The 23,527-nt window shown below is 32.5% G+C and overlaps 1 protein-coding gene across 1 annotated transcript in view; it reads right to left on the bottom strand.

The window, feature by feature from the left end:
* The window catches only part of LOC139500721 (POC1 centriolar protein homolog B-like), a 126,620-nt gene that overhangs the window by 55,951 nt on the left and 47,142 nt on the right, over positions 1 to 23,527 (bottom strand). Inside the window, exon 11 of the mRNA XM_071289558.1 lies at positions 22,688 to 22,841. Coding sequence (XP_071145659.1) covers positions 22,688 to 22,841 — 154 coding nt within the window. The remainder of the gene's footprint in view (positions 1 to 22,687; positions 22,842 to 23,527) is intronic.

Raw genomic sequence — 23,527 nt, 5'->3', positions numbered from 1 at the left:
AGCATATACAGCTTTTGATAAGTATCACAGGGAGTCATCGATTAAAATGTGTGACTATATAATTGAGTTTGAACAGAACTATAACAAATGCAAGAAATATGACATGCTACTTCCTGATGCAATATTAGCATTTAAACTCCTAGATAATGCAGGACTTGGTGAAAGTGATCGACATTTAGCTTTAACTGCATGTTCTGATTTAAAGTTTGAAACCATGAAGGCAGCCCTTAATAGGATATTTGCATCAAAATCACAGAGTGATAATGATATAGTTACTGTTAAAGAAGAATCTGCATTTGTAGGAGAACATCGTTTTGATAGAGGGCGTAGTTCAAGGAGATTTGGTGCTCGCAATCGCATGAATAGATCATTTGATCAAAGAAATACTCAATCCCGACTTAATCCAACTATAAATGGAAGCATATCTCGTTGTAGATGTTGTGATTCAAAATATCACTGGTTCAGGGATTGTCCACATAAAACTTATGATGTTAAACTTACAGAGGAACAAACAGACACATCTGAAACTGTAAACATAACTCTAATTACAACTTCTCAACAAAACATTACACCTCAAGAAATATTTGTAGCCGAGGCATTTAATGCTGCAGTTGTAGATACAGCACGTACCAAAACAGTTTTGCGGGACAAAATGGTTACATCAGTTTTTAGACACTTTCGACTCTGCTAATGAAGAAATAAAATGCAAGGAAAGTAATACACCTTTCAAATTTGGTGATGGTAAAACAGTACATTCTTATCAGTCCGTGAAGTTACCTGCCACAATTGGGTCTTTAAAATGTTACATAGAAACAGAAGTAGTTGACTGTGAAATACCTCTATTATTGAGCAAAGATTCTTTGAAAAGAGCACAAACAGTTCTTGATCTCCATAATGATAAAGTGACAATGTTTGGAAAACCAGTTGATGTTCATTTCACCTCAAATGGTCATTATTGTATAGACATCAAAGACAGAAGAACTGGGCAGACAGATTCTGTAGTGAGTGAGGAGGAAATCCTGAAGGTAGATTCTGGATTCTCTAAGAAAAGAAAGAAGGATATTATATCAAAACTGCATAAACAATTTGGTCATGCCTCATCTGAAAAGTTGTTATCTCTATTGAAAAGTGCAGGCTCAGTTGACTCAGATACAAAGGCAATAGTGAATGATGTTTGCTCAAAGTGCATTGTCTGTTTCAAGTACCAACGTCCGAAACCAAAGCCAATAGTGGGATTTTCACATGCAAATGATTTTAACCAAATTGTTGCTATGGATTTACATGAGATTGATCACAATTTCTACTATTTGCACATAATTGACTTGTTTAGCCGTTTGAGTGCAGCAGCTATTATCAGGAGAAAAGACTCACAGTTAGTTGTTGACAAATTCATGCAGATATGGGTTAGTGTATATGGTGCTCCTGAAGTTGGAGTATACACTGACAATGGTGGGGAATCTCAAATTTTTCGTGATATGGCTGAAAATCTAAACATGTCAGTTAAGACAACAGCAGGATACAGTCCCTGGTCAAATGGAATTGTAGAACGACATAATGCAACTCTAACTGAAACAGTAAACAAAATCAGAGAAAGCTCAAATCTATCTTGGGAAACTGCAATTAGCTGGGCTGTGAATGCCAAAAATAGTCTTGTAAATGTGTATGGTTACAGTCCTTATCAAATTGTGTTTGGAAGAAACCCTAACCTGCCATCAACACTAGTCAATAAACCTCCAGCTCTTGAAGGAGAAACAATGAGTAAAACAATGGGAAAACATTTAGTTGGTCTTCACGAGGCAAGGAAAGCATTTGTAGCATCAGAATCCTCAGAGAAAATTAGACGTGCTCTTCGAAAGCAGGTTCGTCCCTCAGGTGAGAAATTCAGAAATGGAGATAAAGTATACTTTCTTAGAGACAATCAATGGAAAGGACCTGGTACAGTTATTGGACAGGACAATGTTGTTGTGTTTATAAGATATGGAGGAACTTATGTAAGAGTGCATGAATGTAGGATTTTAAGAGATATTGATGAACAAAAAGATAAGAAAAACAAACAACAGGAAAAGAGGGTAACATTGAAAGAAGGTCTAAAAACTCAAAACTTGAACAAGAATAAGGCTGAGCATGAAGTCCTTTATTATGATAGTGATGAAGAGGAAGACTCGCATGCCAACAATCAGTCAGACAATGAACAAGGTGAAAGTGACAATGAAGTAGAAGGACATGAATCTGAATTAGGAAGTCAGGCAGGTGACTCTGAAATAGACAGTGATAATCCTGTGAATCAAGGGCATGAATCTTATGAGGAAAGTAGATCAGGAGCTGACTCGGAGCTTGATAATGATGATCATGAAGATACTCCAGTGAGTGAACAGAGCAATGAGCAAGCAACTTCTGTAGCACACAGTAGAAGTGTTGGTTCTAAACGCCATAAAGCATTACTTTTAAAAAAGGACCAAAAGGTGAACTTTAAAATGCCAGGTGATGATACTCCACGAGAAGGAGTTGTTTTGAGTAGAGCTGGTAAAGCATCATCAAGTAAAAAGAATTGGTACAATGTAGAATATAGGAACAACAAAGGTAACAATAAAGGTAACAAGTTATCAATAGACTTAAGTACAGTTGATGAATTGCAAGTTGTTAAGTCTGACACAGATCAGGATACAGAGGATGACGAAGAATCAGAAGAAGCATTATTCAATGAGATTGACTTTTGTGATGCTCGTAAAGCTGAACTTAAAATTGGAAGAAACATCATGTTTATCAAGAAGTTGAAGACTATGGTCAGTCATATGTATCCACTAGATGGGTATATACTATAAAAGAAGCTGATAATGAGATACACAGGAAAGCAAGACTCGTTGCAAAAGGTTTTGAAGAAGATTGTTTGGATGAAATACAGAAGAACTCTCCTACATGTGACAAACAATCTCTTAGACTCATTCTTTCAATCATAATGCAAAAGAAATGGTCCATCAATTCAATAGACATTAAAACTGCCTTTCTGCAAGGGGAGAAAATGCAAAGAAAAGTTCATCTTCGTCCACCTAAAGAAGCCAATGCTAATGGAAAACTCTGGCTTTTAGAGAAATGTGTGTATGGTCTTGCAGATGCTTCTTTGAAATGGTATGAAAAGGTTAAGAAAACCCTAAATGAATGTGGAGGTACTGAATCTAAAATTGACCCAGCAGTATTTTACTGGCATAATTCAAATGGTCTGGCTGGTGTTCTTGCAGTTCATGTTGATGATTTTTTGTGGGCAGGAACCAATTTGTTTGAAACTGAGATTATATCTAAAATAAGAGAGAAATTCAGTGTCGGAAAAGAAGCTTCAGAATCGTTCAAATATTTAGGACTGGGTCTAAGTCATGCAGATGATAAAATAATATTGAGTCAGACAGATTATGTCGAAGTGTTAAAGACAGTCTCAATTGATAGAAAAAGGCCAAATGATTCTCAGCTTTCATCAGTCGAACAAACTGTTCTTAGATCAAAAGTTGGACAACTGTTGTGGCTTGCAAAACAAACTCGTCCTGATATTGCTTTTGACATTGCTATGATAGCATCAAAGTTAAAAACAAGTACTATTGAAGACTTCAAAAGAGTAAACAAGCTTTTAAGGAAAGTTAGAAATGATCCAGTGTCTCTTCATTTCAAGGAACTTGGAGAACATGTAGAACTTTTGTTATATACTGGTGCTTCTTTTGGTAATCTTCCTGATGGGGGAAGTCAAGGAGGGTTTGTTATTATGCTTTTAGGTGAAAATGAAAAAATCAATCCAATTACATGGCAATCAAAGAAAATAAGAAGGGTTGTTGGAAGTACACTAGCTAGTAAAGCTTTAGCTTTAGCCGATGGTATAGATTGTGCTACCTCACTAGCTACTTTGTATAATGAACTGGTTTTCAATAAATGTACTACAGAAGGAGGCATTACAGTAAGATGTGTGATTGACAATAAGGACCTTTATGAAGCTGTTCGTTCAAAGAAAAATGTAACTGAAAAGAGATTGCGACTCGAAATTAGTTGCATCAAGGAGATGATCCAAAAAGGAGAGCTAACCGTTCATTGGATTGAAACAAAAGAGCAGATAGCCAATGTGTTGACCAAGCATGGTGCCAGCGCACAGAACCAACCTACTATATTGTTTTGAAACTGGACTTGTTAATACCGTTTTTATGAAGTAGTTTTAAATTGATCATGTGACACTTACAATAGTGATATACATATATTCGATGACACTTACAGTAGTGATATACATATATTCGATGACACTTACAATAGTGATATACATATATTCGATGACACTTACAATAGTGATATACATATATTTGATGACACTTACAATAGTGATATACATATACTCGAGAACAGTAGTTAAAAAAAACAAGAAGAGAGAATTAGTTATAATGTGATAAGCAATATCTACAAAACTTTTATTTTCATTTTATTAACTTTACATCTACTTAAGAAAGAGAAAGGATCAGATTGTTAATTATTTAGTTTAGTAGTTTAGATATCATAGTTTAGTCTATATAGTCTTTAGTTCTATTTGTATGTATCTTTGTATTGACAGTGACTTGGTGGGTTTAGATTAAAGTTGTACAAAGAACACTTCAGTCATTTATAACCAATTAACATCCAGGAAATAATTTGACATTTTGGGAAGAGAGATGAATGATTCAGGAATTATCCAGATATTTGAAACCTATGACAATTTTATATGTGTCAATCTGATTGGAACAGAATCAGGACCCACAAGCACAAGACATTATTTTGCAGGACAACCTTTCTTATTGTATGTATAAATAACAAGAATGTGCCCCCAGTACACAGGTGCCCCATCCTCACTATCATTTTCTATGTTCAGTGGACCGTGAAAATGGGGTAAAATCTCTAATTTGGAATTAAAATCAGAAAGATCATATCTTTAAAAGAACATGTGCACTAAGTTTCAAGTTGATTGGACTTCAACTTCATTAAAAACTACCACGACCAAAAACTTTAACCTGAAGCAGGACAGACGGACAAACATACAGACAGACAAACGAAAGGTACGACAAACGAACGGATGGACGCACAGACCAGAAAACATGATGCCCATAAATGGGGCATAATGGTATAAGTGCCAATGAGACAACTCTCAATCCAAGTCACAATGTATAACCAGATGCTCCGCAGGGCGTAGCTTTATAGGACCGCAGAGGTTGAACCCTGAACGGTTGGGGCAAGTATGGACACAACATTCAAGCTGGAGTCATGACAGTTAGATTCGGCATATCAAAGAACCCCAATTATTCAATTTGGATGAAATCAAACAAAGTTTAATTTTGGACCCTTTGGGCCCCTTATTCTGTTGGGACCAAAACTCCCAAAATCAATACCAACCTTCCTTTTATGGTCATAAACCTTGTGTTTAAATTTCATAGATTTCTATTTACTTATACTAACGTTATGGTGCGAAAACCAAGAAAAATGCTTATTTGGGTCCCTTTTTGGCCCCTAATTCCTAAACTGTGGGGACCTTAACTCCCAAAATCAATACCAACCTTCCTTTTGTAGTCATTAACATTGTGTTTAAATTTCATTGATTTCTATATACTTAAACTAAAGTTATTGTGCAAAAACCAAGAATAATGCTTATTTGGGCCCTTTTTTGGCCCCTTATTCCTAAACTGTTGAAACCAAAACTCCCAAAATCAATCCCAACCGTTCTTTTGTGGTCATAAACCTTGTGTCAAAATTTCATAGATTTCTATTAACTTAAACTAAAGTTATAGTGCGAAAACCAAGAAAATGCTTATTTGGGCCCTTTTTGGCCCCTAATTCCTAAAATGTTGGGACCAAAACTCCCAAAATCAATACCAACCTTCCTTTTGTGGTCATAAACCTTGTGTTAAAATTTCATAGATTTCCATTCACTTTTACTAAAGTTAGAGTGCGAAAACTAAAAGTATTCGGACAACGACGACGACGCCGACGACGACGCCAACGTGATAGCAATATACGACGAAAATTTTTTCTAATTTTGCGGTCGTATAAAAAGTTAACAATTATAGACCAAAGTACAGCCTTCAACACAGAGCATTGGCTCACACTGTACAGCAAGCTATAAAGGGTCCAACAATGACTAGTGTAAACAATTGAAACATGAAAACCAGCTGTCCTATCTATGTATAAACCCAGAAATGAGAAACACTTATAAACCAAACCAATAAACGACCAATAAACAACAACCACTGAACACTGAACAGGCTCCTGACTAATAGGACAGGTCTATAAAAGTACAATTGTGTTTAAATATAATTGACATCTGCCTTTAATATGGACATGGAAGTATTAATCTCAATTACAACTGTCTTATATGGACATGAGAGTATTAACCTCAATTGGAACATTTATTTATAAAAATCAAACCAAAGGAAATAATAAAAAAAAAAGTAAAATCACAAAAAATTCTGAACTCAGAGGAAAATCTAATCGGAAAGTCCATAATCACATGGTAAAATCAAATGACAAAACACATAAAAAACAAATGGACAAGAACTGTCATATTCCTGACTTGGTACAGTCATTTTCAAATGTAGAAAATGGTGGATTAAACTTGGTGTTAAAGCGATTAACCTCTCACTTTGATGACAGTCTCATCAAATTCTGTTATATTTACAATGATGCGTGAACTAAACGGACATAATAAATAAAATAGTCTAAATATGGGTACAGCAGTCATACATCTTGTAACAATTTTAAAAGGAACAATTTAACAGAACACAAAAACATCTATGTACAAACACATTCATTGATTTGCATGCCTGATTTCAGAAAATTTAATATGTCACATATATTTACGTTCAATGCATATATACAATTCAATTTAAAAATTTCAGATAGGCAATGTTATCATACAGCAACTGGACATTTAATAATTCTCCTTACTAATGCAGCTGTCAATTAGGTCACTAAATAAATGACCTTTCTATAATAAAATATTTCTTTATATATCATCTCTGTATTGGGTCACTAGAACTTTTCAAATCACACAATCAATTGAGTTCCAGTGGAAACTGATTAATTCTCCTTCAGAATCTTCATTGGTAATGTATGTCTCCATAAATCATATCTTTATTAGGTCAAGTGAACTCCCAAGACCACTCAAAATGGTAGACAAAGTCAACAGCAGATGTGTTCTCCCCAGGATTTTTGGATAGCACCAGGGTAACGCGTGTCGAAATGATTTACAAAATGTCATGTCGCGTTGCATCGCTTATTTTTTCTTTTTGTTAGTTTTTGTGCCATTACCTTTTTGTCTTTTGTTTTGTTTACTGTGTTATGTAGACTTTGGGTAAAAAAATACTGGTAAAAAAACTACAGGCTCTAAAGAGCCTGTGTCGCTCACCTTGGTCTATGTGAATATTAAACAATGGACACAGATGGATTCATGACAAAATTGTGTTTTGGTGATGGTGATGTGGTTGTAGATCTTACTTTACTAAACATTCTTGCTGCTTACAATTATCTCTATCTATAACAGTACTTTCTGTGGAAAATGTTATTGAAAATCTTCAAATTCTAAGAAAATTGTTAAAAATTGACTATGAAGGGCAATAACTCCTTAGGGGGTCAATTGACTATTTTGGTCATAGTGACTTATTTTTAGTTCTTACTTTGCTGTACATTATTGCTGTTTACAGTTTATCTCTATCTATAATAATATTCAAGATAATAACAAAAATACAGCAAAATTTCCTCAAAATTACCAATTCAGGGGCAGCAACCTAACAACCGATTATCCAATTAATCTGAAAATTCCAGGGCAGATAGATCGTGACCTGATCAACAATTTTACTTCCTGTCAGATTTGCTCTTAATGCTTTGGTTTTTGAGTTATAAGCCAAAAACTGCATTTTACCCCCATGTTCTATTTTTAGCCATGGCGGCCATCTTGGTTTGTTGGCCGATTTACCTGACACATTTTTTTAACTAGATACCCCAATGATGATTATGGCTCAGTTTGGTTAAATTTGGCCCAGTAGTTTCAGAGGAGAAGATTTTTCTAAAAGATTACTAAGATTTACGAAAAATGGTTAAAAATTGACTATAAAGGGCAATAACTCCTAAAGTGTTGACTTATTTGTAGATCTTACTTTGCTGAACATTATTGCTGTTTACAGTTTATCTCTATCTATAATAATATTCAAGATAATAACCAAAAACAGCAAAATTTCCTTAAAATTACCATTTCAGGGGCAGCAACCCAACAACGGGTTGTCTGATTCATCTGAAAATTTCAGGGTTGATAGATTTTGACCTGATAAACAATTTTACCCCTGTCAGATTTGCTCTAAATGCTTTGGTTTTTGAGTTATAAGCCAAAAACTGCATTTTACCCCTATGTTCTATTTTTAGCCATGGCGGCCATCTTGGTTGGTTGGCGGGGTCACGCCACACATTTTTTAAACTAGATACCCCAATGATGATTGTGGCCAAGTTTGGTTAAATTTGGCCCAGTAGTTCCAGAGGAGAAGATTATTCTATAAGATTACTAAGATTTACGAAAAATGGTTAAAAATTGACTATAAAGGGCAATAACTCCTAAAGGGGTCAACTGACCATTTCGGTCATGTTGACTTATATGTAAATCTTACTTTGCTGAACATTATTGCTGTTTACAGTTTATCTTTATCTATAACAATATTCAAGATAGTAACCAAAAACAGCAAAATTTCCTTAAAATTACATATTCAGGGGCAGCAACCCAACAACGGGTTGTCTGATTCATCTGAAAATTTCAGTGCAGATAGATCTTGACCTGATAAACAATTTTACCCCATGTCAGATTTGCTCTTAATGCTTTGGTTTTTGAGTTATAAGCCAAAAACTGCATTTTACCCCTATGTTCTATTTTTAGCCATGGCGGCCATCTTGGTTGGTTGGCGGGGTCACGCCACACATTTTTTAAACTAGATACCCCAATGATGATTGTGGCCAAGTTTGGTTTAATTTGGCCCAGCAGTTTCAGAGGAGAAGATTTTTGTAAAAGTTAACGACGCCGGACGACGGACGACAGACGCCGGACGCAAAGTGATGGGAAAAGCTCACTTGGCCCTTCGGGCCAGGTGAGCTAAAAAGTAAATCAAACAGTTTGTATACTTTAATATCTTTTAAGAATAAATAACAGAAAGCACTTTTAGTTTTTAAACTAGTCACTTTTTATACTTTGATCAAGCCAATTTTTTCCTGATACTTGTAGTTACACTACACATTCCCCATTTTTGTTAGATTACACCTTAACAATTAACTTTAAACAAGATTAAATTTTAATGCAGAACCTTTAATAAATTGAATACTATTTTCCATAGCTTAAGACATGATTCTTTTAGACTGTACTGTTACAGTTATTGTCTATTTCTAATCTGATCTATATGATCATTCTTCATTTTAGAACTATACATAGAAACATTTTGCAGTATAAATCAATTTCACCTAATTACAGTGACTTGACTGTTAGTGTTGCTATCCACCAATTGCAACTCATTCAAAATTTTGACCAAATTGCAATTTGTTTTATAAAATCAAATTGTTCAACTGGTCAGAATATTGAACAAGTTGTTCAGTCAAAATGTGAAAGTGCAAGGTGATAAAATAAAATATACTTACAAATGTCCAAACTAAGCTTTTATATAGTTTTTCTTTCGAAAAGGATTTTATATTTATAAGAATCATATATCATTTAAAATAATACATCATATATTCAGTAAAATACGTGTGAAATAACAATATGCTATTGATAAGTTTCCTTGGGAAGATAATCTAAAATACTATTCTTTTGAATAAAGACTTTTTGAAACCAAAAAAGATTATCTCCCCTTCCTACAAACATATTGCAATTTCACAAATATTTTACTGAATATGAAATGTTTTTATTCACATAATGTGTGATTCTTATGAATATAGAATACTTTTCGAAAGAAAAACTATATAAAAGCTTAGTTTGGACATTTTTATAGCAATTAAAAATAAAACAGTTCACCTTTAGTATGGTAATGGCTATAATATAACTATACAGATTGATAGACTGATTTAGTAATACCATCATTAAAGTGGAGTTAAAGTCTTATAGGAATGTAAATATGTTTTATTTTATCACCTTGCACTTTCACGACTTGACTGTGGTTTTCTACAGCAGTTGGTTCAAATTTCTGACCAGTTGAACAATTTGGTTTAATAAAACAAATTGCAATTTGGTCAAAATTTTGAATGAATTGCAATTGGTGGATAGCAACACTTACAGTCAAGTCACTGTAAGTAAACTAGGAGGTCTGTCCAATAAAATCCAGAATAACAATACTGAACTGCAAGAGAAACGTCATATTTTTCTAATACATTGAAAATGAATGATTAATTTTGGTTTAGGTAAATTACCTTTAAATAATATTAAGATTATTTTTAAATCTCCATTCCCACTTACTGCATTCATTATTTCAGTTATTCTAATATTCAGCTTTCACTGGGTCTGTGGGACATGATGATGATATGCAGGTTGAATTGGTACCTCATTTAGGGTATTTAAGAGTTTTCAATGAATTTTATTTTCTTCTCCCCCTTTTTTCTATTATATAAATTAAAATCACAAGCCATTATTTTCTATAAAAAAAAAAAAAAAAATATGTATGAATTCTTTATATTTAAAAATGTACTTCCATCTCTTTTTTTTTCAAATCTTGCATATTTATATACTAACCTTGAATAGACGTATAATAACAAATTGCATAACATGAGTGTAATACGTCTGAAAATGTCTAATATGTGTGACACATTAGCCTAAAATAGATCTTTTTACTTTTAATGTTTATGCATGTAAAATTTCTGCATGATTTTAATCATACTGTAAGTCTGACCTCATATTTTAGAAACGACCTTCAAAGTGCTTTTGGAGTATTAGTTTAATTTGAAACTAATAACTACCAAATATATGTTGGTATAATCTCAAGGAAAATCTATGCAAAATGTAGATATCATCCTCTATAAATATGTGTGACTTAAGGATGTACTTAGGTGAGGTTTTGGAATTTGTGTCAAATGTTCGGACTCCTTGGTGCTTTCCATACTATACAATGTATTTTTTTAAAATAATAAAATATTTTGCCCCATAACACCCATTTATTTTTTCATATAAGACTTAATAGCTCATGAAAGGTCATTTACCAAAATTTTAGAAGATTCTTGATTTTCTTTCTTTTGTTTTGAGACCCAAATAATACCAAAATGCAAGTATAAGGTAAAAGTCTGAGTCAGCCTTTTCCCGCCACATTTTAAATCTCAAATATCTCGAAAAGGAGGTTCATGACCTATCAATATTTTTAGCTTATTTTTATCCTTAATTGATGCTCTACCAGCTCATAGTATCAATTTTAATTTTTAATTTCTTAATTTTTACCTAACCTCACCTAAGTACATCCTTAAAGTAAGAAAATTTGTTGATCTATTATTATATACTACAGATAATACAACAGGCACTACATGTTGAGAAAGATCTGTTTACCATTCTCAAAACAGCTCAGGGATCACCCTAAATCAGATACTGTGGATTCATTTATTTTCGTGGGTACCAATTTTCATGGATTGATTAAAACTTGTAGATTCGTGGATATCTAAATTCGTTGTTTTGGCAAATTCTGCATACATTCCTTTATTTCGTTGAACATCTAAATTTGTGGTTCCCCTGTACCCACGAAATCCACAAAAAATTGGTAAAACTCAGGAAAAAGAAATGTCAAACTAATAAAGCAATGTTTGATTGAAATACACATTTAAAGACCCAATATTTCATTCAGCAAATTTTGATTTTTTGTTTAAATACATTATATTTTCTTATAGCAAATGTGTCCTAATTCAAAAAATAAAAAAAATCAAGTTCACAAATTATGCATGAAATTACAAAAGGTCAATGATTCTTCAATTTAAATAACACCTATAGAAAATTCTAAATTATTTGTAAAATAATCTTAAATGCCTAGACATGTAACAATAAAATCGGTGACTAGACCAAAATTATGCACGGCTAGAGATGATATGACCCAGTGCCTTGAGACAAATCGTGAACACACAATGTCATCTATAACAAATCAGCTGATGCTCCTACGTCTTATGAATTATTCATCAGATCAAATTCAAGTTACGAACATTAAAACATGTATCAAAAGTACAAGGTTATAATATCTATTAACATTGTAACTATATATATGGGTAATAAGCATAGAGAAAATAACTTTTATTATTTATTTCTGGGTAATTATTGATAAATTTCTATTGAGGAATATGTAAATTTACAATAAAAATTATAGAAATATATTCTAATTTCTTTCTAATTACAGATAAATATATGTCATACTTATTTTAAATAAAATAGAGTTTGTAGAAGTCAGTATGACAATGTATGACCTTTAAAATATATAAATTATGAACCATTTAACTACCACAGTGAATCATTCAGACTTTTCCTTCCTTAAAAATGCTGACATATATATTTTATCTACATCAATTTTAAAATGAAATCAGCATTATCTCAATTACCATCCTGTAAATCAAAATAAATTTCACATGAATTGGTAAATTCAGCTAGGCCAACAATTTTTATACAAAATCCTAATTTGGATTTCATTGTTGTTGACAGACCAAACTGCATACTTGACTTTGCTATGTTGCTGCACTTTCAGCATGCAAACTGCCTACATGTAAGGCTATAACATTCATTATAATGCTGGTCACACAATAGGGGCAAGATTGCTGCAAACTTATTGATTGCTAGATGTCACAAGCTTGTAGATGATTATGTAATTTTATGCATGCATTGCTCAAGCAAACTACAAGGAAGTCAATTATGAGGGTAGTAATGGGGGATACCTTCATGACAAATAATGATAAAAATTCTTGCCAAATGACGTTAACAGTAAATTTTGGTGCATGACAATAAGATGTGCACTTTCTTTCAACTGATTAAAAAAGCAACTGCTTTTGACAAATCTAATGTTAAATTGTTTCCAAAAATAACAATAGCAATAATTATTTGAGAGCTCTGACAACTCACAATAAGGATATTTTGACAAATCACAGTAAAATTCTAACCAGTTTGACACTAATTTTAAAGTAGCATAAAATGACTGTTTGATGCCTGATGTTAAAGAACATTCCGACCCTCAATTACTGTAGGAAGGTACCAGTACAAGGATAACAAAACATATATTGAATGATATGTACTTTAAGTGATGTCATTAATAATATAATGAATATGAGTATAACCAAATTTAAAAACAATTCAAAATTAAAGAAAATAACTACCTTACTTAGTTTACAAGAGGGGCGAAAGATACCTGAGGGACAGTCAAACTCATACATCGAAAATAAACTGACAACGCCATGGCTAAAAATGAAAAAAGACAAACAGACAAATAATAGTACAAATGACACAACATAGAAAACTAAAGTCTAAGCAACATGAACCCCACCAAAAACTGGGGGGGATTTCAGGTGTTCCTGAAGGGTTTAATTAACATTTGTCATATAAAAACTTCTTTTTTCAAATTTCTAGTACAAAAATTTCATTATATTCAATTTAGTCTACACAATGTTACACTGTCAACGTATATTTGTTCCGCCTAACAGAAGTTCCACTACTAAATATTTATATACAGATAGCTCAGTGTTTCTGCACTTTGTTCACCCATTAGCTAGTCAATTTGAGCTTTTAAAGACCCAGTAAAATACAGAGAAGTCGAGGACAATTTTCCCTGTAATGACTAAATTCTTGTCATGTTTAGGTCGGAATAAATGAAAAAAACATCTGTTAGTGTCACCTAGTGTGTGTAACACAATCAGGACACATACATCGCTGTCATATACAGTTTTTCAAGTCAAACATCCATGGTCAAAGTAATAACACTCTGTGATTCATGGATAATATGGTAATACCTAATGACTTAAAAAACTATCATAAAATCTTAATTAATCAAGTCTGGTAATTATCACTTTCACAATAGGATTTTATTTACATAAGTATTATATGCTACACCAGTGCAAACATATTTCAAAAGAGAGGTATTTTAATATCATACCAAAGGGACATTCAAACTTATATGTAAAAAATAAACTGACAACACTATTGCAAATAAAAATTGAAAAATTCCTCAATACAATACAGTAGTACACAAAACACAACAGAAAAAACGAAAGACCGTGAAACATGAACCGCACCAAAAACCAGGTTTCCAAGGCGTTCAAGCTAAGTAATACTAAATGAATTTGGAGGTCAATATACTGATTCTTTATAATAGATGAATAGACTAGAACTAGAATTTTATTTCAGTATTAGAGATCTTCAAAGATCTGAAACCCATACGAAATTAAAATTCCTAAAAATGATAAAACATTAACATTTAACAAATGTGAGTTTCCTCACTTTAAGGACAAGTACAGTAAAATGTTGCAGAATTATGCTAATTTTTACCCTGACATTGTTATCTTTATATCAAATATTATCAGACAACAAAAGGAAAGATTTGTCTCAGTGGTAAATTATAAACAGTATGATTTCATTAGAATTCACATCATTATTTTCCCTTAGGTATTGTCTACTTCCTGTATTAAAATCAATTGGGTAATAAGATTTGCACATCTGTTCACATTTACGTTTGTCTCATACTTTCTATTTTTATCCATTTTTATCCGACAATCAAAGTTATGTGTTATCTTGTCACTGTTCCATGCAAGTTATTCACCTATCTAAGTACATCTCTATCAGTAATGAGACAGACTTCAATTAATGCAAGAGACATCAGCAATCTTTGACATAATCTTTTATATTCTATGGTTAAAGTATTGACCAGATATTCTTTTGTTAAATTTTAACAAGAGTGCACAGACTGAATAGTCTGAGGGGTTCTGAGGGGTTCTGAAATCCTGAGTTCCCAAATCAAAAGAAATTTAAATCTCGACATCCCTTAATTGGAAAAAAAGAATTCCCAGATCCAGAAAATATCAATCCTGAAATCCCAAGGTTAAAAACACCTGAACCTGGCATCTTGAAAAAGGTCCTGCCCCCCTCCCCTCTTGTCTGGCCTCAGCTTACTGATGTATTGAGAATTTTTAAGATTCATGAAGTCTTATAGCTACAATAGGTTGTAACAGTTCGATGCATATGCAAGTATGGCACAATGGCACAGACAGTATAGTGTTATCATTCTATCTAACTTTTCTGCACTAAACATCAAGGACGGCATGGTCAGGTCCCTAAGATACATCAAATTCAAACAAATATGTCCTCTTATATACAATTTTACATTGCAACGTCAATTTGTTTTGATACCCTGCATATACCGTGCTTTTTAATAAAAAAATGGTCAAATCACTGAAAAACACCCCTTCCTAATTTTAAATTATTGAAAACTATAATCATTCTGCATTGACATAAATACCTTGGCGTAAATTACATACATCTTTTTTGGATTAACATTCTCAAGGTGTATCTAATATGTATATAATTAGATTATTTTGTCTGAAGGTCCACTTGGGTCTGTCATTAAACATCACCCCTGGTGCCTCAATAAAGTATGTCTGAGGATTCCATCAACTATTAGTACATGAATGCACTTGATTTACAGATTAATAGCCGAGAAAGGTAAAACTATCAAAATAAGGTTCAATTAGAGTACTGTCAGGTTATTTGGAGTTCTAATGCACAAACTGCTAGTACATTTTTACCTGTTTATGTCTAAAAGGATTTCCTAGTGTAAGTACACTATACACCTTTTTAGGGATCAGTGAATGGAAATAAGCATCTTCCTTATCACCAACAAAATGTCAAACAAATTTTATGACTTTCTTTATACATGATATCATGATTCTTGCACTTGAAAATGATTTTCACTTTCAAAAACTCAAACAAAATATTATCGGACTCATATACTTTCCATTGGGGTGTTGTTATTTCAGAAACCGGCTTTCCTGGCTGATTTTCCAACAAACAAAAAAATATATGTTTGTTTTTTGTTGCACTTCAGTGCTTCTGTTGTTTCGTTGTTTTCCTCTTATAGTTGATGTGTTGCCCTTGGTTTTAGTTTGTAACCCAAATTTGTTTTCTCTCAATCCATTTATGACTTTCCAACAGCAGTATAATACTGTTGCCTTTATTTAGTCGTTTCATGTCTACATGTTTTTGTCATTGATCATAATTTATCAAAATAGATGATACCCCTAAGGTTTTATCCTATAAATGTTAAATTTAAGTGCAGATTTAACATAGAAAATATAAAACCAAAGTTTTGAATAATGTTTCCAACTCACAAATCATGATTAGAAAAAGATATATAAAGAAAAACAACTCTTCAAAAAACTTTAATCTCTTATTGCGAACCCTATCTTAGTTTTCCATAGATTCACCTGCAAGTTACCTGTCCATTTAAACTTTTGTAAGTCCTATTGTCCCATCTAACAAATACAACAGGTATTGTTCTCTGTGTAGTTTATTCACTGGGACCTTTAAATTTCTTCTAGGAGAAATATATCACTCATTGATTAATTTACCTGACCAAAAAATTATCTTCTTTTTTATTGAAATACTTCTAATAACTCACATAAACTGTATGCAATATTGTATTTATTCAATATTATCATTAATATATTTTCAATCTGTTCAATATAAAATCTGGTTTAATCCTAAAAAGTTTATTTCAGACACATTTTTTAGTATTTTCCAATGAATTTACATGTTTTTGTTGTTGTTCATTTATAGACTTATGTTTATGAAGACCTTAATTTAAAAATAATAATATTCAATTTTTTATTTATCAAACACACAAAAATATTGAATATTTGATCAGAAATCAACTTTTAATTTTTGAATCAGTATTACAAATGTAATATTGAACACATTAAAAACGAGTTACTCCAGGTATCGAATAAATACAACACCACATGCAGTTTTGTGAGTCCGTACTTAGTATTGGTATAAGTATTTTTTCTTCATTTACAGTTCAATTTTTTACTCAGGTAGATTAATCAATGAGTGATATATTTCTCCTAGAAGAAATTTAAAGGTCTGAGTGAATAAACTACACAGAGAACAATACCTGTTGTATTTGTTAGATGGGACAATAGAACTGCCAAAAGTTTAAATGGACAGGTAACTTGCAGGTGAATCTATGGAAAACTACGATAGGGTTCGCAATAAAAGTATCAATAAAACAAGAATGTGTCCGTAGTACACAGATGCCCCACTCTCCCTATCATTTTCTATATTCAATGGACCATGAAATTGAGATAAAACACCTCTTTGGCATCAAAATTAGAAAGATCATATCATAGGGCACATGTGTACTAAGTTTCAAGTTGTTTGGACTTTAACTTCATCAAAAACTACCTTGATCAAAAACTTTAACCTGAAGCGGACCAGACTGATGATCATACAGACAGACGAACATACAGACAGACGAACGGACGCACAGACCAGAAAACATAATGCCCCTCTATTATCGTAGGTGGGGCATAAAATGTAAGGTGAATCTGAGGTGGTAAAAATACTAACCAATCAAAAAAGTTAAGGTGAACCTGAGGTGGTGAAAATACTAACCAATCAAACCAGTTAGATCAACCTGAGATGGAAAAAGTAACCAATTAAAGAAGTTAGGTCAACCTGAGGTGGATAAAATACTAAACAATGGAAGCAGTTAGCTGAGCCTGAGATGGTAAAAATACTAACCAATCTAAAAAGTAAGGTGAACATGAGATGGTAAAAATACTAAACAATCAAAGAAATTGACATTATATGCTGTGTATAAAAGATTGTCGCAAACAGATGAAATTCAATGGAAGGACATCAACCCAAACTTTTTTTAAATTTCCTTATCTAACTTTAAATGATTGGAAATAAACAGTTTTGTCATAGAAATTCAGTCAAACAATAATTGTATCATTTAAACTCATATTAAGCCGGTCTAGAACGATTTTTGTATCTGCAACCAGAGACAGTGTCAGATAAATGTTGTGTTTTATAGTATGGATATATTATAAGCTTGTCTATACCTGACTTTTGTATCTATTGGCGGAGATAATTTGGGACAAATTAAAAACTTAATCTCCAGCCATTACATCACCAGACCTTATTACCTGACTTTTGTATCTTTTGGCGGAGATAATGTGGGACAAATTAATAACCTAATCCCCTGTTACATCATCAGACCTTATTATTTCTACGATCGGCAAAGTCATCAATTTATCCAATGTATGATAACGGATTAAATTAATCTTTCCAGGAAGTAAGACAAATATATTGCTACAAAACATTTCCTTAATTGCAGATTAATGTCTGAAGTCTGTCTTGTCACGTAAAAGACGTCAGACAAGTTTTCACCATGTTTGTTTGTAGGCTGATCTGATGTTTAAATGATGAAGTCACATTGCATAATATTCCCCTAAAATGGATGGAAACCTTACATACGTTATAAAACTATAATTGTTTGTCAAATTGTGATTAAGTTGGTGTATAATTGAAGACATAAAATTTATCTGTTATTTTTTCAGGATTTTGTTATCAGTTTTGTAACTGTTTTGTAGCATTATGAACTCAATAACATGGAATTTCAGATTTAGAACAGGTTTTCAAAAATATTTGCCTGTAAAAAACTTGCACAATGAAAGTAATAGACACTGCTTTTGCACCTATATTCTTTTTAAATATATCTTTCAGAAAGTAATACATGGTCTTTAATTACAGGACAAGTTCTAAATTCATAGATTTGTTGTATATTTAAAAAAAAAAAAAAAAAAAAAATTAACTATAATGATTCTGTAAATGTTGCAAAGTTAGACCAAATAATTATTTCAAGATTCAGTGTTTCCAATGGTTACACTGTATGATGATATCACCTCTTTTTTTCTTCAAAATGTGACTCTCAAATTTATTTGTGCCAATGGATCATGAATATGATTTAAAAAAACATATCAAGGTCTGTCTAAAACAAAGTAAAAAATTTTAACATAAATTTAAAACAGGTAATATACATGTAATATATTCAAATTTATTCAATTTTATGCGCCATTTGTTACTTTTAAACGATAATAAAACTAAAGTACATGAGTTACATGTTTAGTTTTTTTACACTGAGTTTCGTATCAAGTCATTGCTCTATAACAAGGACAAGGATAAATCATGTCAAAAATAAATCTTAAAGTCCTAAAGCAAATGTCACCAAGTAAAAGAAGAAAAACTGAAATAGAAAATACTTGTCTGGCGCAGGTTGTGGAAGGGGTCTAGATGTGCATGATTGTTATACACAGAACATTTCACACGGTAACAATAAACTAAAGTAAGACTCTCCTTACCAGTACATACTGAACCACAAGATATTAACAGTGACATACTTAGGGGCGGAGGGTAGATTGTGGAAGGGGTCTAGATGTGCATGATTGTTATACACAGAACATTTCAAAGGGTAACAATAAACTAAAGTTAGACTCATCTTACCAGTACATACTGAACCACAAGATATTAACAGTGACATACTTAGGGGGCGGAGGATAGATTGTGGAAGGGGTCTAGATGTGCATGATTGTTATACACAGAACATTTCACACGGTAACAATAAACTAAAGTAAGACTCTCCTTACCAGTACATACTGAACCACAAGATATTAACAGCGACATACTTAGGGGGCCGAGGGTAGGTTGTGGAAGGGGTCTAGATGTGCATGATTGTTATACACAGAACATTTCAAACAGTAACAATAAACTAAAGTAAGAGTACTAAGACTCTCCTTACCAGTACATACTGAACCACAAGATATTAACAGTGACATACCTAGGGGGCGGAGGGTAGATTGTGGAAGGGGTCTAGATGTGCATGATTGTTATACACAGAACATTTCAAACAGTAACAATCAACTAAAGTAAAGACTCTCCTTACCAGTACATACTGAACCACAAGATACAAGTGACATATTTAGGGGATGGAGGGCATGTTGTCCCAGTTGCCCAGCTCCGCTAAAATGGATCAACATTTATGGTATATAAAGACATTTTTTTCCTATTCCCTTCGAAATGTTGCCTATATATAGTTTAGGATCCCAAGAACCCCTTTTATTAAATTCTGTATCTGCATCTGAATAAGTTATTTATATATTAATTGATTTTTCCCCCATTTATTTGAAGAAAAAAATATATGAAAATGAACCGATTTACCTTAAATTGTTTCTAAAAAAAACACCCTCCCCCTCCCCAACTAAATTGAAAGTAAATTAGAAAGCAGGAAATATTTCTAGGAGGGATTGAAAAATCTTAATCGCCCCACTTCCCAGACATGAACATTTAAAACTGTTCTTTTCATTATTGAGGGTGGTAAAGGGTTATTTTCATGCATCGTTTTTTTGCCAATTTTATTTAACGTGCAGCCATGAAAAAGGCTCGTTATTCACCTTGTTTCGTGAAATTGGCAAAAAGATCAACGTGCAAGACATTTTTAATTTTTCGTTCATTGTGTTTTACGTGCAGATACCCCCCTTTACGCCCCTCTAATCTGCCTCTTATAATCTTCTTATTGCTAAATATATAACACTGTGCTATAAATAGACACAAGTTTCAACTTATATTCAATTTGAGTGCAGATCCCACTGTTTTTAATATCCCTTAAGCTTAATCTGCTTGAATTGCCATTTTCTATGAAGGCCCATTGAAATCAATGGTCTCTTTCATATAAATAATGTAATCTCATAAAAAAGTGAAAAACTAATTTACAATAATCAACTTTCAAGTACAAAAAATAAAAGTCAATAACAATTTGCACTTTTATTCTGAATACATGAATACATAGGGAATTAAAAGTCTGGAAAGGTGACATCGATATTTTCTATTTAAGGAAGTAAAAACTTCATGTTAACTATGCATGGTTGGCTCGTTATATGTCTGACTGGTAACAGCTTGGATGTACTTATAATCAATAACACAGTGTCAAAGTATTGTAAAGTTTGAGTAAGGTTTAAATATTGCTTTAATCAGCAACATGCGTTCAATCCATATGAAATTGTTGTTCCGTTCTGTATTAAAGACTATTGATAGGTACTTTGATTAATTTAGATTATAGTTGTCTTTGAATGTCACTAGGACTTTTCAAGGATCCGTAAACTTAAAATCTTTAGTCAGACTATGAATTAAAGTATCTTATCAGAAATATGTAGTTAAAAACATTAAAAATAAATTACCCATAATGAAGTTTAAACAAATGATTTCAACTATAGAATATCATATTCACCAGAGTTGCAGGTTGAGGTCAATATAACTCTTTTTTTTCATTTGCTCAATATAATCTTAGAGTGAGCTTTTATATGTAACTGATAAGTTCTATGGTAAGCACTGCTGCCTTTCTTTTACTGAGCATTATTTTGAGTGAGGTGGACATTATACAATTATTGCCTCCGTAAGTGAACCCTTAACTGGTTGTTTTCACAAGGCAATACTTGTTTTTTTTATTATACCCATGCTACATTTATGAATAATTGAGGTCAGTAAAAATAAAAAAAACATATTCAAAGCAACTTTTTAAAACCAATTTTTCAATAGAGAAAATTTGGTAAAAACAAGGACCATTTTTACAACTGAGAAAAATTAACAATAATAAGGATAAAATAAGATACTGTTATCCTGTAAAACGATTATTTAAATCAAAACTTTGTTCTTATCTTGGCTTATAAACTTTCTGACCTCATAGGTAAGCTTTCAGCATCAACATTTATTACCAGACATTTTTGTGGGTTTTCCTTCAGAAGAACTGTACTTGATTAATTAGACAAATAAGAAAACTTCCAATGAAAAAATTCATATCTACTTGTGACCAATTTCTGGCCAAGCAAGAGACAGTTTTCTTCCTAAACAGGATATTTTTGCCAAAACAGCTTAATTGTGCACACGATCAACACTTTTACAACCCTATAAAATTACTATTAGAAGCATTCAATACTTAAAATTACTTTTTTTTTGCTACAATCAAGAACACACAATTTCTATGACGTTTTTCTTTTATTTTCTTGTGCATTTTATTGTTGAAGCTAATGTGTCGTTATTTCGAAATGAAGGTTAATTTCAGAATGACACAAGATTGCTGTTAGCCAATCAAAATAATGTATTATAATGAAACATACATGTAATGTAATTATTCATAATAAATCATATGATCTTCTCTTGTCAGTGTGACTCTATCTTCCATAATATATCTTAAAACTCTTTCCCATGATTAAATATTCATATCCAAATAATTGCATGTACATATTATATGTACTGGTAACTGCTTGCTGTAGAAGCTGCGTTTTAGAATGCATGTATAAAATAATGCATGTACATTCAAAGTTTTTTTTAATAAATTCATCTTTTCCAAATTTGTTATAACTAAATTGTTTTCCTTTGCTCCAATTCTTGCAAACAGGAAGAAATTCACTGTTAAATGAAGCCTTAAAATTAATATGTGTTTGTTCTTGTTGAATTGAACTTTTCTTCTGTCTTTCTTAGAGGAAATATCACATTAATTAAGAACCTCATCTATAGATACTGGATAGTATATGGGTACCAGTCCTGATCGTAAACCAGCAGAGTAAGCACGATAAAAAGCTTACGTCAAATGATTTGCAAACAGATACAAATTTGTCCTACCTTTGCTCTGTGTTTGAAATCCACACTTTAAGCTGTGTCCCTGCTGTGATTACAATGTCTTTGTTCCCCGACTCAGCATATGACAGTGACAATATTCTACCAGTATCTTCATCGTCCAGTGTGGTCATGTAAGTCTCTTCAGGTAAATATCTCACTGGATATAAGGAAAATAAGTGTATGGTTAAAAATGCTACTTTAAGTGGCTACTTTAATAAGTACTTAATTCAAAATTTCAGTGAATTTACAAATATTGCAGAAATGTCAATTGTTGTTTGACAAATTTCTTATTTATTTAGAAAATAACTTTCCAGACAAATTTTACAATGGTAAAACCATATAATTCTGCACAAGCATGGGTGGGGGGTGGGGTGGGAGGTGGAAGATTTTCTCGTGGGTTTGAACCCACCCCCACTGAAAAATGGTCATTTCCCGTCTATTTTCCGATTTTAAAACGACCTTGAGAGGTGAACATTAACCAGACTGTGTTTCTTTGTCATTCAAGTATTACCCTATAGTTACAGCAGTCCCTGCATGCTAACTGGGAGTATATGGGACTTAAGTGTCTTGCTGGCGAATTATTATCTTCAAGTCAGGTCTGCCTAAATGTCCGTTTTTACGGATTTTTGACAAAACGGTGACCTAGATTTTACAGACTAGATTCCTATTGGCCATATTATACCTCTTTGTGTTCCTATACCACCTATGCATGCATTTACGATAATAGTTTATACCTACAATGACTACCAGTTAAGTAGTGGCCTTCAAAAGATGCCCACCCCCACCTGATTTTGGCTACTTTTCACGTTTTTCTGATTTTGAACTCTTAAACGGCTTTCAACG

The sequence above is a fragment of the Mytilus edulis genome, chromosome 13 (assembly GCF_963676685.1).
Source record: "Mytilus edulis chromosome 13, xbMytEdul2.2, whole genome shotgun sequence".
Lineage (NCBI taxonomy): Eukaryota > Metazoa > Mollusca > Bivalvia > Mytilida > Mytilidae > Mytilus > Mytilus edulis.
This window is presented reverse-complemented; position numbering and strand designations above follow the sequence as displayed.